The following is a 13526-nucleotide window of genomic DNA, read 5'->3' as shown; positions in this document are numbered from 1 at the left end:
TCCATTTCCAACCTCCAGCTAATCGCTAGTGATGCAATATTACACTTTTACAGCAATATCAATTATGTGTCTCACATAGTGCTCATGTATTGGTGTACCTAAGACTATGTATCCTTTTATCTTCTTTTGCTCTGAAAATACATAGAAACCTGATATTTAGGAACAATTCATATCACACAGCAAAAGAGCCCACAGAGACAGAGCTGAGCTGCAATCTCACCCTCCTCTCTCTCTATCTCTCTCTCTCTCTCTCACAAACACACAGCACAGCCAACCATCATCCAAACACGGTCCGCCTCTGCCCTCTAATGGCACACAGTCTAAACTACCCTCTTAACCTCTATTTTCAGTCCCACTTAACTGAAATGTTTGAGTGACTGAGCTATATCAGAAACTAAATAACTAAGATTAAATGATGTATTCAATAAGAGAGAATTGCAGTAATGGATTTTTTTTGAATAACCTTTTTATTGTGCGCACAGTTAAAGCACTGATTTTATGCTCCTTACTATAAGAAACAAGAGCACCAACTGAACAGATCCTTCATTTAATGAATGATACACATGTAAACAACAGAATTTCCCTTCATGTATGCAAAGATGCATATTTTTTGGCTCTATTGCACATATGTACAGTAATATTGCACTTACTGCAGGTATAGTAGGTAATGTATTGTTTTTTGACTTGTTGGAAATGGCCTGGAACCTTGAAACGGTGAGAGCTCCTGAAAAAAGTGAAGATCCTGCCGTAGATACCAGAGGAGCTTCACCAAACCCAACTTTAGAGCTTTTTAAGATTTTTTACCTTACACTTTAAACTTATAATAAAGAAAAAAAAAACAACTCAAACTTCATTTTAATCATTAAACATGAAATCTGACCTCTGCATTTAACCTATCCTAAGCATTTAGGAGCAGTTGGTTGCTGTAAAGCACCTAAGTAGCAACTTGGGGTTCAGAGTCTCACTCAAGGACACTTTGACATGCAGAGAAGAGGAGCTGGGGATCAAATCCTCAACCTTGTGATTAAAGGACGACCCGCTCCCTCCCCTGAGCCACAGCCACCCCCTTAAACATCTGTTGTGTCCTCTTTGCAGCCGCAGAATGGAAAAGTCCCACAGCAGGGCTGAAGCCAGGGTCTCCACAGAATCTTGTCTAATGTAATCTGACTTTGACCGCCGTAAGCATCTGCGTCGGCCTGTGAATGAGTATCATCGGACGCCTGCTTGTTTGTGAGGGTACTTCGATGTCTCTCCACAGCTTTGGCGGTCTGCTCGAGGATTTCAGCATATCGCGGCTCAGTATCACGGGTTAGTGGGCGGGACTCTGAGGGATCGTGGAAAAGGTCGTACAGCAGCGGTGGGTTGTGGTGCGTCACATGTTCTCCGTGGCATAGACAGATGCCGGTGTCGTAGCATCCACCGGCTCCAAGGGGAGAAAAGTTGGGAGTGAAAAAGTGCACCTTGAAGACGGAGTCACCTGGAGGGAAACACACACCAGATGTGAACATGCACATGTTTACGGTACATATACCGTGACAGGATAAAGGAACAGTGTGTAGGATTTAGTGACATCTAGCGGTGAAGTTGATTGAAACTTCTCCAGCATGTAGGAGAACTACGGTGGCCGACGTGAAAACGTGAAGAGCTGTTGTTAGAGTAGCGTAGGTAATTTGGAGAACAGTAGAGCCAGTGCGTAGAGTGTGTGTGTGTGTACGTGAGAAGTGAGTGATGAAGCAAGAGAGAGAGCTGCAGCGAATCTGTGTGAGCAAACAAGTGAGCCCTAAAGGTTTTAAAAAAGCATGAAAAAGAGACCACACCTAAAGAAAGTTTCACCATAATGCTGCACTCATTCACACAGTGTAATATATGCAGTTACCAAGCTACATTAAGCTGTTTTACTTTAGTACTACAATTTTAGTTAAGTTTAGTTTGATTCTGTGGTATTCTATTTGTGAATGCCTGAAGGTACAGTACAGTTTGATTTCAAAATGTGGTCAAAAATGTTTTTCTGCTAGAGGATTCACTGCATGTGTCTACATGCGTGACTTACTTCCAGGTGGGTGCCAGCGTGCTGCGTTCAGGTAGATCCCACAGTAGTGGAACATGAATTCATGCTCTGATCGCTCTACCTTCCCCTCCAACAGTGGCATGAGGTTATAGCCATCGGATTGTCTGGGAGAGAGAGGGAAAGGTAAGAGGGGAACGGTGAAATACAAATGTGCTTTAAAATCAAAATCAATATCAATTACCACAACACTACATACAGACATAGACATTTAATCATTTGTTCTATAATAATCTCACATTGTAATTATCATATTACGACTACCGTATTAAGAAAAGCAATTATGTTATATCCACATGTTATATTAACACTAATCATCTGGCTACAAAACACCTGAATTATTATGCTCAAGTTTAGAGTAATTGTATGGTCTCTTTTTGAAACTGTAAACGATGGTTTGGTGTTCTAGTCTATTCAACAAATACAGAAGCTTTTCAACCTTTCCAAGAATAAAAAAAATACAGTACACACAATAGAAAGAAAGCACTCTACCTGTCTGGTTGTGTGTCCTTGGCTAAATATTTCAGTGTTGGGTAGAGGTCCATGAGGCTAGTGGGTTCGTCCACTACTCTTCCAGCTGCCAGTCTGCCGGGCCAGCGGAAAATACCTGGCACTCTGATCCCCCCCTCCCAGCCACCCATAGCTTTCCCACCTATAGGTGAGTAATTAAAATAAATTACACAACACAAATATCTCTATTTTTGCAGTAAATTCAGTAAGAAAGATACACATTTTGTATAATTATCATTTAACCAAGATATAGTCTAATATTCAAAATTATTACAATGATATATTATATGCTTTAACCTTCGATACTCTGAAACAGGGCAGCACAATTAATCAAATATTAATTGCGACCACGATTTTGGCTTCCCCACAATTAAATGAACATGATTGACTGTGATATTGGAGTTTTAAATTCGTGCTCTGTTCATAGAAAGCTGCATATCAAATCAAGCGCTTTCTTAACTAACAGCCAGCCACCAGGGGGCGATCAAGATGTTTTGGTTTCACTTTTAAAGGAGCTGTCATGCCACTGCACATGCACCCTACACACTTTCCTAAATGTTGCAGCTGTAAATCCACTGAATTCAGGTGAAGAAGAACCTTATTTTAAGTCTTATTTTGATGTAAAGATTTGTATATTAGCAGGAATGTTGCACAATGTGGAAGTGAAAGCAGTGCTCTGTTTATTTAAAAGTGAAAATGCAATAAAAATATTTTGTTCCTAAAATCAATGAATGATGGTGATAAATAAACGTGACCTCGATATTGATGAAAAATAATCGTGCACCCCTACCTGGAGGTTATTTAACCCCAAGTGGAGTCTTCCTCTGTGTTTTTTGGTCAATATGAATCAGTCATTAAACATACAACTTCCTATGCTGTTAATATTTTATAAATATTTTGAGACTTCAAATACCAGAGTAACACGTTGATGTCTGCATCAAGATTGCAGTTAAAGTGACTATCATTAAAAAACAGCGTAAGAAGATGTATACCTTTATAAATGCCGTTCCAGCCTCCTTTCTGGCCGACTTTGGAGTCAGCATCCTCTAGTTGTCCACCATGGTCTGATGTAAAGTACATCAGAGTATCGTTGGCTAGGCCGAGGGAGTCCACCGTCTCTGTAATTTTACCTAGAAAACATATTAATATAACATTGGTGATGGTTGGACAGAGAGTTCAAACTCTCTAAACAGATAGACAGTGAGATTGCGCTGACTGTCCTGGTGGTTTAAGTAAAATTCTGTCTTATTTTTCATAGTTTTGTAATTTCTAATATAACTTTGACACACAGAACAGTATTATACGTATAAAACCCAGTGATGATGGGATGTTTGTTTGCCGTCTTGAAATGCTGCACTGGGTAGTTGACGGCCAATCAGACCGCCCTCAAACTAGAGGCCGGTATATAAAGTTTACCAATGCATGCCAATATACTCACCGATCATCCAGTCCATTTCTTCTAGGTTGTCACCGTAGCAACCATGGCGACTTTTACCAGCAAAGGCGGGGGTTTTGAAGAGCGGCGTGTGGACATGGGCCAATGAGAAGAAGAGTAGGAATGGATGATCAGCATTCCTGAAGAGGAGAGAAATTCTTAGGTTTAAGTATGATAGCGAATTTATATAGATTTAAATAATTGTATTTATTTATTTATTTAAATAAGTGTCTTTCACTGTTAATGTTATTATTTTTCATTATTTTATCATTATTTCTCGTTATTTTATTTTATTTTATTTGTTTTAAAAATTCCTTGGTGCTGTGAACCTTTCCACTATTGATTGTGGTGCCCACTTTGCATTACAAACGCATCAATAAAGTGTACTGAAACTGTATTTTTCTTATTGTCAATAAATTCCACAAACAGTGTTGCCTGTGTAGCCAATCTCTGATGAAGCACTGACGTCCAAAAACAAACAACCACATCAACTAACACACACATCAATGAGCCACACATTGACTTGTTTCTTCATAAAGATGAACATGAGCACTGTAGTCCATTTCCAGTCAACCCCACATTTTGTGATTCAGAAGAAATTTTAATCATCACATACCTCTTTATAAAGTTTTGTGCTTCTCCCAGCATCCTCTGGGGCAGTGTCTCCACTGTCATTGGCTGTTCGATCACTTCTTGGTTCCTCATGAGGATGCAGTTCCAAGTCCGAAGGTGTTTAAAGGGTATGTACCACACAGCGGTTGCTAGGATACTTAGAATAAAAAGTGCTACCAGTAGCCAGAGGCGGACTTCAAAGAGGCCACACGCACGGACACACACCTGAAAACACATAACACACACACAACCCTACTTGAAACCCTAAATAAACAATAAAAAATACAAATACATAGTGTATATGAAAATTAAGGCTGTCAAAGTTAACGTGATAATAACACGTAAACGCAAAAAAAAATTTTAACGGCAGTAATTTAATGCAAATTGTGATTTTTAGGTTGCAGTGGGCTCAGTTTTAAAGCTAGAGCTAAGACACAATACGATACGATACATGGTATCAACCATGTCGTACTGGCTTGTCGGGAAGGAGGCTAAATACCGCTCCACATTTTCGCTAAATTTTGGCAAGGAAAAACTGTCATGGCCATTTTCAAAGGTGTCCCTTGACCTCTGACACCCAGATATGTGAATGAAAATGGATTCTATGGGTACCCATGAGTCTCCCCTTTACAGACATGCCCACTTTATGATAATCACATGTGTCAGCACACTGACAGACTGACAGCTGTTGTTGCCTGTTGGGCTTCAGTTTGTCATGTTATAATTTGAGCATATTTTTATATGCTAAATGCAGTACCTGTGAGGGTTTCTGGACAATATCTGTCATTGATTTGTGTTGTTAAATGATTTCCAATAATAAATATATACATACATTTGCATAAAGCAAGCACATTTGTCCACTCCCATGTTGATGAGAGTATTAAATATTTGACAAAACTCCCTTTAAGGTACATTTTTAACAGATAAAAAAATGTGTGATTAATTTGCGATTAACTATGGACAACCATGCGATTAATCACGATTGAATATTTGAATGGATTGACAGCCCCAATGTATATATACACTCAGTGTATATGGCTTATAATACAATTCAATCAAACAATTACCACACACTAAAACTATTAACATTAACATCTCTCTGATAATGTCTCAACCAGTATTTGACATTATCATCTCCACATTGCAGGCTTTATGGCAGGGCTGTTGTACTGTATTGTACTGGAAATGTAATATTGTGGTACCATGACACTCCATATTACTGTCTGGGACTGCAATTCCATAATTTTGCCACTAGATGACATCACAAACTATTACCCAGAATTACTAATTTTTGTGAGTAAAACAAGTAGTGCATTGTGTCGTTTGTTCATACATACTGTAGAGTAATTAAATGTAGATCTTAAAATAGTTTTATAGACTTCCGTCTTCCTGCTGGGCACTCTCTAGTTCTCTATTTAGTTCTGGTTTTTGGTTCTTTTGTCCTCTTCTTTTCAGGCTTGTTTGTTTGCTCTACCTGTGGCACAGCTGGTTCCGATTCCTCCCACAGGGACCTATGTACCATCCAAGTCCTCAGTTTCGACATAACTTTGCTTTCCCTTAAAACAGGTTTCTGGCTGACGTGGCTGTGAATTTCACAATTGCAGTTTTTGTTCCCAATCTTTTTTCCATCCCTGAGGCTCATTTCTAAGTGGTTACACATTAGATATTTTGCTTTGGGGTGAACGGCACAGCAACTCTTTGTTTTCCAATTTCTTCCTCTTTGCTTGGCAACCCAAATGAATCTCTCAGTTTTTCTTTGTTTTTGTTTTTCTATCTTGGTTCCTAGCTCAGCCATCTTTTTCTATTTATTATGTGCCTGTATATGTCTATTTCAGAGGCACAAAAGCCAAATGGACCAACTGAAAAAAATCACCCTTACCAGTGTGAAAAGTCCAACTCCAAGCAACATAGTCAGATTTTGGAGTGCGTGCTGGAGGTGTGCCATGATAATAGTCCCCTCTCCGGGCACACAGTCGTTGAACAGGGTGAACGGCAGGCCGTAGTAGTAGCTGAAGCCATGTTGGTTCGGATGGTGGCAGTGATCCCCTCTGTGTTCACAGTTCACGCCCAAGTGCCACTTACCTGCAGAGACACAGAGAGAGAAACAACCAATCAGACAGCCTTTCACTGTGCACAGTTGCTTCATTTCAACATCCTACATACACCTGTGTATCTTTCTCTTACGTGCACAAAATAGAGTATATGCCAAATGCAAAACCATATGTGTGCTGGCAATGTTGATGCACCTAACTGCATCTCAAATTGCCTCCTTACGTGCAGGTGAAAAGAAATAAGATTTTCTTATACTTTCTAAAACGCACACAGAAGACCAATTAGTTTAGTTTATTAGAGAAGAGAGAGTGCGAATTAATAAATACAAATGGTATATAAAAATGCCAGAATTAGCCAAAAGGCTTTTTTTCATCTATCGTCCCTGGCCAAAGTGTTACAAAATGCTTCCTAAAATAAAACATAACAGGAACAAAAACAGAGGATGCAGTTTAAAAGGATTCCTAAAATCAGAGGAAAAACAAATATTAACAGGGCATGCAGTTTAAAGGTTGGAAAATGACACACAGGAGAAGACACAGTAGTAGATTTCAGCACGGGAGGTATTGTTGGATTTATTATGTACAAAAGTGCTTACAATGACCTGCAATAACCTGATTGTTGGATTTGTTGTGCATGAAGTGTTTGCGAGGACAGGGAGGCACGCGGGCACTGCATGCTCTGTTCTTTTGGCAAGGTCAAGGAGAGAAAGGAGTCAGAAGGAGAAACAAAGAAGAAGATATGCAGCAAAAACATCACGTGCCATAAGCTCATGACTATTGATATTGTGTAAACCATAAAAACGCTGGATCAGGGATAGCTCGGGGTTCAGACTTCGCGAACTGACCCATGCACTGTATGTTGTCAGGGACACGTAGGTTGGATCCAGATATCTGTAAACTCTTTTATTTTACTTATGCAACATTGATTGTTCGGAATAAATTGTATTATTATGCTTTAACCCGTCTGTTTAGAAAATCTCTTTGTCACACAAGATTAACCAGCACGTAACTGGGCCTTGACCTCTCGGAGGTAGAAGGCCAGTTCCTTCAGTATCACTGATTTTGATTAGGATGTGTTCAAGCTCTGTTCGGTAAAAATGAGTATTGGGCGAAGGCAAATTCTAACGTTATCATGGTGTGTTCAAATGTAGTCTTGTAAAATGTAGTTTTTGGCGAGAAACTTGAATAAATCCAGTTATTTGAAGGATATGTGTTCACAGGAATATAAAATAGATAACAGAGAGGGAATTATGACCTATTTAACTTCCTAACAAAAAACTGTATGCAAACGGTAATAAAGTCGTGTAAGTTGAAGTACATGGGATTTATTGTTTGACTTTTGTTTTTTATCGTGGTATCGAATTGGAATCGAGAAACATGGAATTTCGCTGGTATTGGTATCGACTACTAAATTTCTGGTATCGTGACATCCCTAATATAAATAGCAGCAGAAAAAAGAGAGTTTAGTGCTGACATGTGTATGTATTGATTACCCATTATTTTAATTGGTTGATGGAAGAAACATAAGCGTTTAGTTGTGTGTGAATAGTTATGTGAATTATATTACACTCTCTTGGACCTCTGACAGACCAGGCTGACTGGCTAAAAGCACTTTAGTGCACTCTCCTCTTATAGACCCCCTAGAGACACGATCAGTATTGCTTCTTCTGTTGATACAGGCTACAAGTGACGGTGGAGCAAGGTCATGAATGACTTTGTTTTATGAGATCATTCCGACTTAAAATCTGATACTGTTGGGCAGTGATGGACGTGCTTTAGTTTTTGTCAAGCCCACGCACACACACTCTATGTTCTATATACTTGCACCCAGGTGTGTGTAAACATGATCCAGCTTCAAGCACCTACCTGATGGCGAACATTCAACATGCTGAAGTATCCATAACTCTGTTGTCTGGGGGAGGGTCAGGAGAAATTTCACAATGAGGGCCAAAGAATGAATGATCACATTGAGTTATCTCACCCACTAGGCCGGTGGTGTATCCTTGTTGCTGCAGCCTCTTGGCGAAGGTCGTCTCACTGGGTGCCAGCCCACCCGAACCTCCAAGGAACAGCAGCACCTGCACACTGCCTGTGCTACCGAATCCTAGCCCACACATGGGCAAAAATAAAACAAATACGGAAAATAACTATCAAACATCGCTGCACAAATATGACCAGAATGCTCCTATTTGCACTGGCAAATAAGTTGAGTATCCGTTACCTGAGCGGAGTGCATAGCGCCCCGTAACGAAAGCGGCCCGGCTCGGGGTGCAGAGAGGAGCAGCTGCAATGTGCTGAGTCAGCTTTACCCCTTCAGAAGCAAGTCTGTCTATGTTGGGAGTCCTACAGGGACAGAGCAGGTGTAATATAGTTAATAAGTGAGACAGAGACATATAGATAATGAAATAAATACATATTAAATTGAGACAAGACACAGAAGTATTGACATACCACAGATATCATGTAATAAACAGGCTGTGATGATGATAAAAAGTCAGAAAATAAAGAGAATAGAACCAGACAAAGAGGAAGAGACGCACAGAAAACAAACTGTAACACATTTGTTAGCACTAACCTGATGGTGTCGTTACCGTAGCATCCTATATCACCGATGCCCAGGTCGTCCGCCATCATCAGAACAAAGTTGGGCTTCCTGTCTACCTTCTCCCCCGTGACATCTCTCCCCGCTGCCAGGAGGAGGGAGAGGAGAAGATGTGCCAACAGGGGGGACCTTAGGGGGAAAGAGAGAGAAAGAGTTGTTACGATATCGATAACAGTATCGGAAATGTGTCCGATATTGCCCAAAATTTGGGATCGGGTATCGCACCGATCGCACCGTCTATGCACCGATCCAATACACAAATGTATTAACCCAGAAAAAAAAATCAACTTGTTTAACCGGATATCAATTCTTCTTCACTGCTCCAAAACTGCTCTGTTCATTTTAATGTTAACCCATAAGAACCCACGGTGACATAGGTGTCACACGCCCTTTAAACGTTCTGGAAAGTTCCTTATAAAGCTTTATCCTTGACTTTAACTCATGGAGTCCCTAAGTGACACATACTGAACATCCTGATGGGTCATGTGATTTTGTGTTTCCATAGCAACATTTCCAAGATGTCTGTGTGCCAGGTTAACACATGTGACAGAATTAGCTAAATTGAAAAAGCTTATTTTTTGTTGCTAAAGGTAAGAATCAAGCCATTTAAGAATTGTAATACTTAAATAACATGTCCTTTATTACATTTAACCTGTTGTGATCACATTTCTTGAACAAATTGATATAAAACAAATCAGATGAATATCGTTGAGACATATATGTCACATCGGCATTAATGTCACAATAAGAAAAATGATTATGATCTGCTCAGTTAATTTAGCTGATTCAATGATATTTAGTTAATATATTTTATATTGTTCAATTCAGGGCATATTAAAACAAATGTTAACAAAAAATCATGTTATATTAATTAAATTATTAATAAAATGTATAAGGAAACAATTTCCGCCTATCAGTAAATAAAATAAACAGACAAACAAGATTTTTCTACCCTATATCAGTTATATTTCAATGCCATTTTATTTTTTCTGTAGTCTGGATAACAAGAAGCAATACAGTGTTCAGGATGCACTGGCAGTCATCCAGGGAGATGACAGTGATTTTTGTGTTGTAAAACAAATCTGAAAAAAAAAGATTTTGTTGTTAAACCTAAGAAGTAAAGTTATAATTTTGTGGAAATGCAAATAAAAAGACAAGTTTTTGTTACCAAACACAAAAATACTGTCAGGCTGATTTATGTTCAAATGAGGAATAAATTTACCATAAACGCCTATATGTAACTTTACAGGTCTTTAAAGACATTTTGAAAAAAAATTCAGAAATGTGTTCTATGTGGTCTATTTAGTCTGTATTATATCCCCCATAATTTTCCTTGAAGGAGAAATGGGTCCGGGTTCTTATGGGTTATAGTGTAATAAAATATGTTGTCTCTAAAATCAATGAATAATCCTAAGGTTTGGCTGCCTGGTCCCAGGCCAACCAGTCTGTAGTCAAATCCACAGTGTCTTTACAATAGGGCCCTGAAAATCTTGGACAAAAAGCAAATAAGGTACCATCAAATACAAGATTTTAAGTTTTGCAAACTTTATTGATTTCCATTATGTAAAGCGACTACAGAGCTGCAGCAGATCCACCAGGTAGCAGCTCCAAGTGGCAATTGTTTGCAAGTTTAAAACTATATAATCATTAACTAACAGCAAAGGTGCAAAGTGTGATCACAGTTTGCAATGACTTTAAATCAACACCGACGACATTAGATGCATCATTTAGCTCTTAACTTTTACGTCATTCGGCTGTTTTACAGTAGTTCAGTCAAAACACGTTGCAGCCATGCATGTATCCAGATGTTGCAGCTGCTGTTGTTTTAAAAAGGTAAAACTGCCATGTGTTGACTCACCTCATACCTGCACAATGCACTGATTCATAAAACTGTGACACATCTCCTCCTCTGCTGAAGCCAACGACTGACTCCTCTTCCTCCTCTTCTTCTTTATGGTGTTATGTCGGTGACAACCAGCGTTGAGTTGCATTACCGCCTCCTCCCTCTCTCTACGGTACTGACTGCCTTATGAGCGCACAACCATATGTGCCTTAATGTGTGGAGTAAACGCGCACAAAAAAAAGGTTAGAACCACATTTACCTTAATTGTGTTGGATAAATGCGCACAAAAAAAGTTAAAAAAGTTTCAGCAGGTAAAAAAGACTGAGTGGGCTATAATCAGTCAGATATAATCCTCATGAATGAAATCAAACCATTCTGAGACAGAAAAAAACCTTCCAGTCACTCTATAGGAGCTGCAATCAGTTTTTTGGCAGGTAAAAACTGTATTTTAAGTGTTGTAATGGTCCTTTAAAGGAATTTCAGCAGGTAAAAAGGACTGAGTGGGATATAATCTGTCAGATATAATCCTCATGAATGATACCAAACCATTAGAGACAGAAAAAAACTTTCAGTCACCATGTAAGAGCTGCAATCAGTTTTTGGCAAAACTGTCTTTTATGGGTTTTAATGTTCCTTTAAAGGAATTTCAGCAGGTAAAAAAGATTGAGTGGGCTATAATCTGTCAGATATAATCCTCATGAATGAAACCAAACCATTCTGAGGCAGAAAAAACCTTACAGTCACAAGGTAGGAGCTGCAATCAGTTTTTGATAGGTGAAAACTGTACATTATGGGTTGTAATGGTCCTTTAAAGGAATTTCAGAAGGTAGTAAGGACTGAGTGGGCTATAGTTTGTCAGATATAATCATCATGAATGAAATCAAACCATTCTGAGCAATCAGTTTTTGACAGGTGAAAACTGTACATTATGGGTTGTAATGGTCCTTTAAAGGAATTTCAGCAGGTAAAAAAGACTGAGTGGGCTATAATCTGTTAGATATAATCCTCATGAATGAAACCAAACCATTCTGAGGCAGAAAAAAACCTTTCAGTCACAAGGTATGAGCTGCAATCAGTTTTTGGCAGGTGAAGACTATGGGTTATAATGGTCCTTTAAAGGAAGTTCAGCAGGTTAAAATGACTGGGCTATAATCAGTCAGATATAATCCTCATGAATGAAATCAAACCATTCTGAGACAGAAAAAGACCTTCCAGTCACTCTATAGGAGCTGCAATCAGTTTTTTGGCAGGTAAAAACTGTATTTTAAGTGTTGTAATGGTCCTTTAAAGGAATTTCAGCAGGTAAAAAGGACTGAGTGGGATATAATCTGTCAGATATAATCCTCATGAATGATACCAAACCATTAGAGACAGAAAAAAACTTTCAGTCACCATGTAAGAGCTGCAATCAGTTTTTGGCAAAACTGTCTTTTATGGGTTTTAATGTTCCTTTAAAGGAATTTCAGCAGGTAAAAAAGATTGAGTGGGCTATAATCTGTCAGATATAATCCTCATGAATGAAACCAAACCATTCTGAGGCAGAAAAAACCTTACAGTCACAAGGTAGGAGCTGCAATCAGTTTTTGATAGGTGAAAACTGTACATTATGGGTTGTAATGGTCCTTTAAAGGAATTTCAGAAGGTAGTAAGGACTGAGTGGGCTATAGTTTGTCAGATATAATCATCATGAATGAAATCAAACCATTCTGAGCAATCAGTTTTTGACAGGTGAAAACTGTACATTATGGGTTGTAATGGTCCTTTAAAGGAATTTCAGCAGGTAAAAAAGACTGAGTGGGCTATAATCTGTTAGATATAATCCTCATGAATGAAACCAAACCATTCTGAGGCAGAAAAAAACCTTTCAGTCACAAGGTATGAGCTGCAATCAGTTTTTGGCAGGTGAAGACTATGGGTTATAATGGTCCTTTAAAGGAAGTTCAGCAGGTTAAAATGACTGGGCTATAATCAGTTAGATATAATCCTCATGAATGAAATCAAACCATTCTGAGACAGAAAAAGACCTTCCAGTCACTCTATAGGAGCTGCAATCAGTTTTTTGGCAGGTAAAAACTGTATTTTAAGTGTTGTAATGGTCCTTTAAAGGAATTTCAGCAGGTAAAAAGGACTGAGTGGGATATAATCTGTCAGATATAATCCTCATGAATGATACCAAACCATTAGAGACAGAAAAAAACTTTCAGTCACCATGTAAGAGCTGCAATCAGTTTTTGGCAAAACTGTCTTTTATGGGTTTTAATGTTCCTTTAAAGGAATTTCAGCAGGTAAAAAAGATTGAGTGGGCTATAATCTGTCAGATATAATCCTCATGAATGAAACCAAACCATTCTGAGGCAGAAAAAACCTTACAGTCACAAGGTAGGAGCTGCAATCAGTTTTTGATAGGT

At 38.7% G+C, this 13526-nt stretch overlaps 1 protein-coding gene across 2 annotated transcripts; it reads right to left on the bottom strand.

Moving 5' to 3' along the window:
* Window positions 1-448: 448 nt before the first annotated feature.
* On the bottom strand, window positions 449-11290 carry arsh (arylsulfatase H). Of its 2 annotated transcripts, none has more exons than XM_037790885.1 (11): window positions 11134-11290; window positions 9249-9404; window positions 8895-9016; window positions 8655-8777; window positions 6502-6704; window positions 4627-4847; window positions 4014-4150; window positions 3568-3705; window positions 2558-2717; window positions 2051-2172; window positions 449-1477 (listed from the first exon to the last, which is right to left on the bottom strand). In XM_037790885.1, the coding sequence occupies exons 1-11, from the start codon at window positions 11136-11138 to the stop codon at window positions 1068-1070; spliced, it is 1797 nt and encodes a 598-aa protein (XP_037646813.1). In that variant the 5' UTR covers window positions 11139-11290; the 3' UTR covers window positions 449-1067. The 2 variants fall into 2 exon arrangements, with proteins under 2 accessions (XP_037646813.1, XP_037646814.1); XM_037790886.1 differs by having other exon boundaries at window positions 11141-11278.
* Window positions 11291-13526: the final 2236 nt, after the last annotated feature.

The sequence above is a fragment of the Sebastes umbrosus genome, chromosome 13 (assembly GCF_015220745.1).
Source record: "Sebastes umbrosus isolate fSebUmb1 chromosome 13, fSebUmb1.pri, whole genome shotgun sequence".
NCBI lineage: Eukaryota > Metazoa > Chordata > Actinopteri > Perciformes > Sebastidae > Sebastes > Sebastes umbrosus.
Note: the sequence above shows the minus strand (reverse complement) of the source record. Positions and strands in the feature narration are given on the sequence as shown.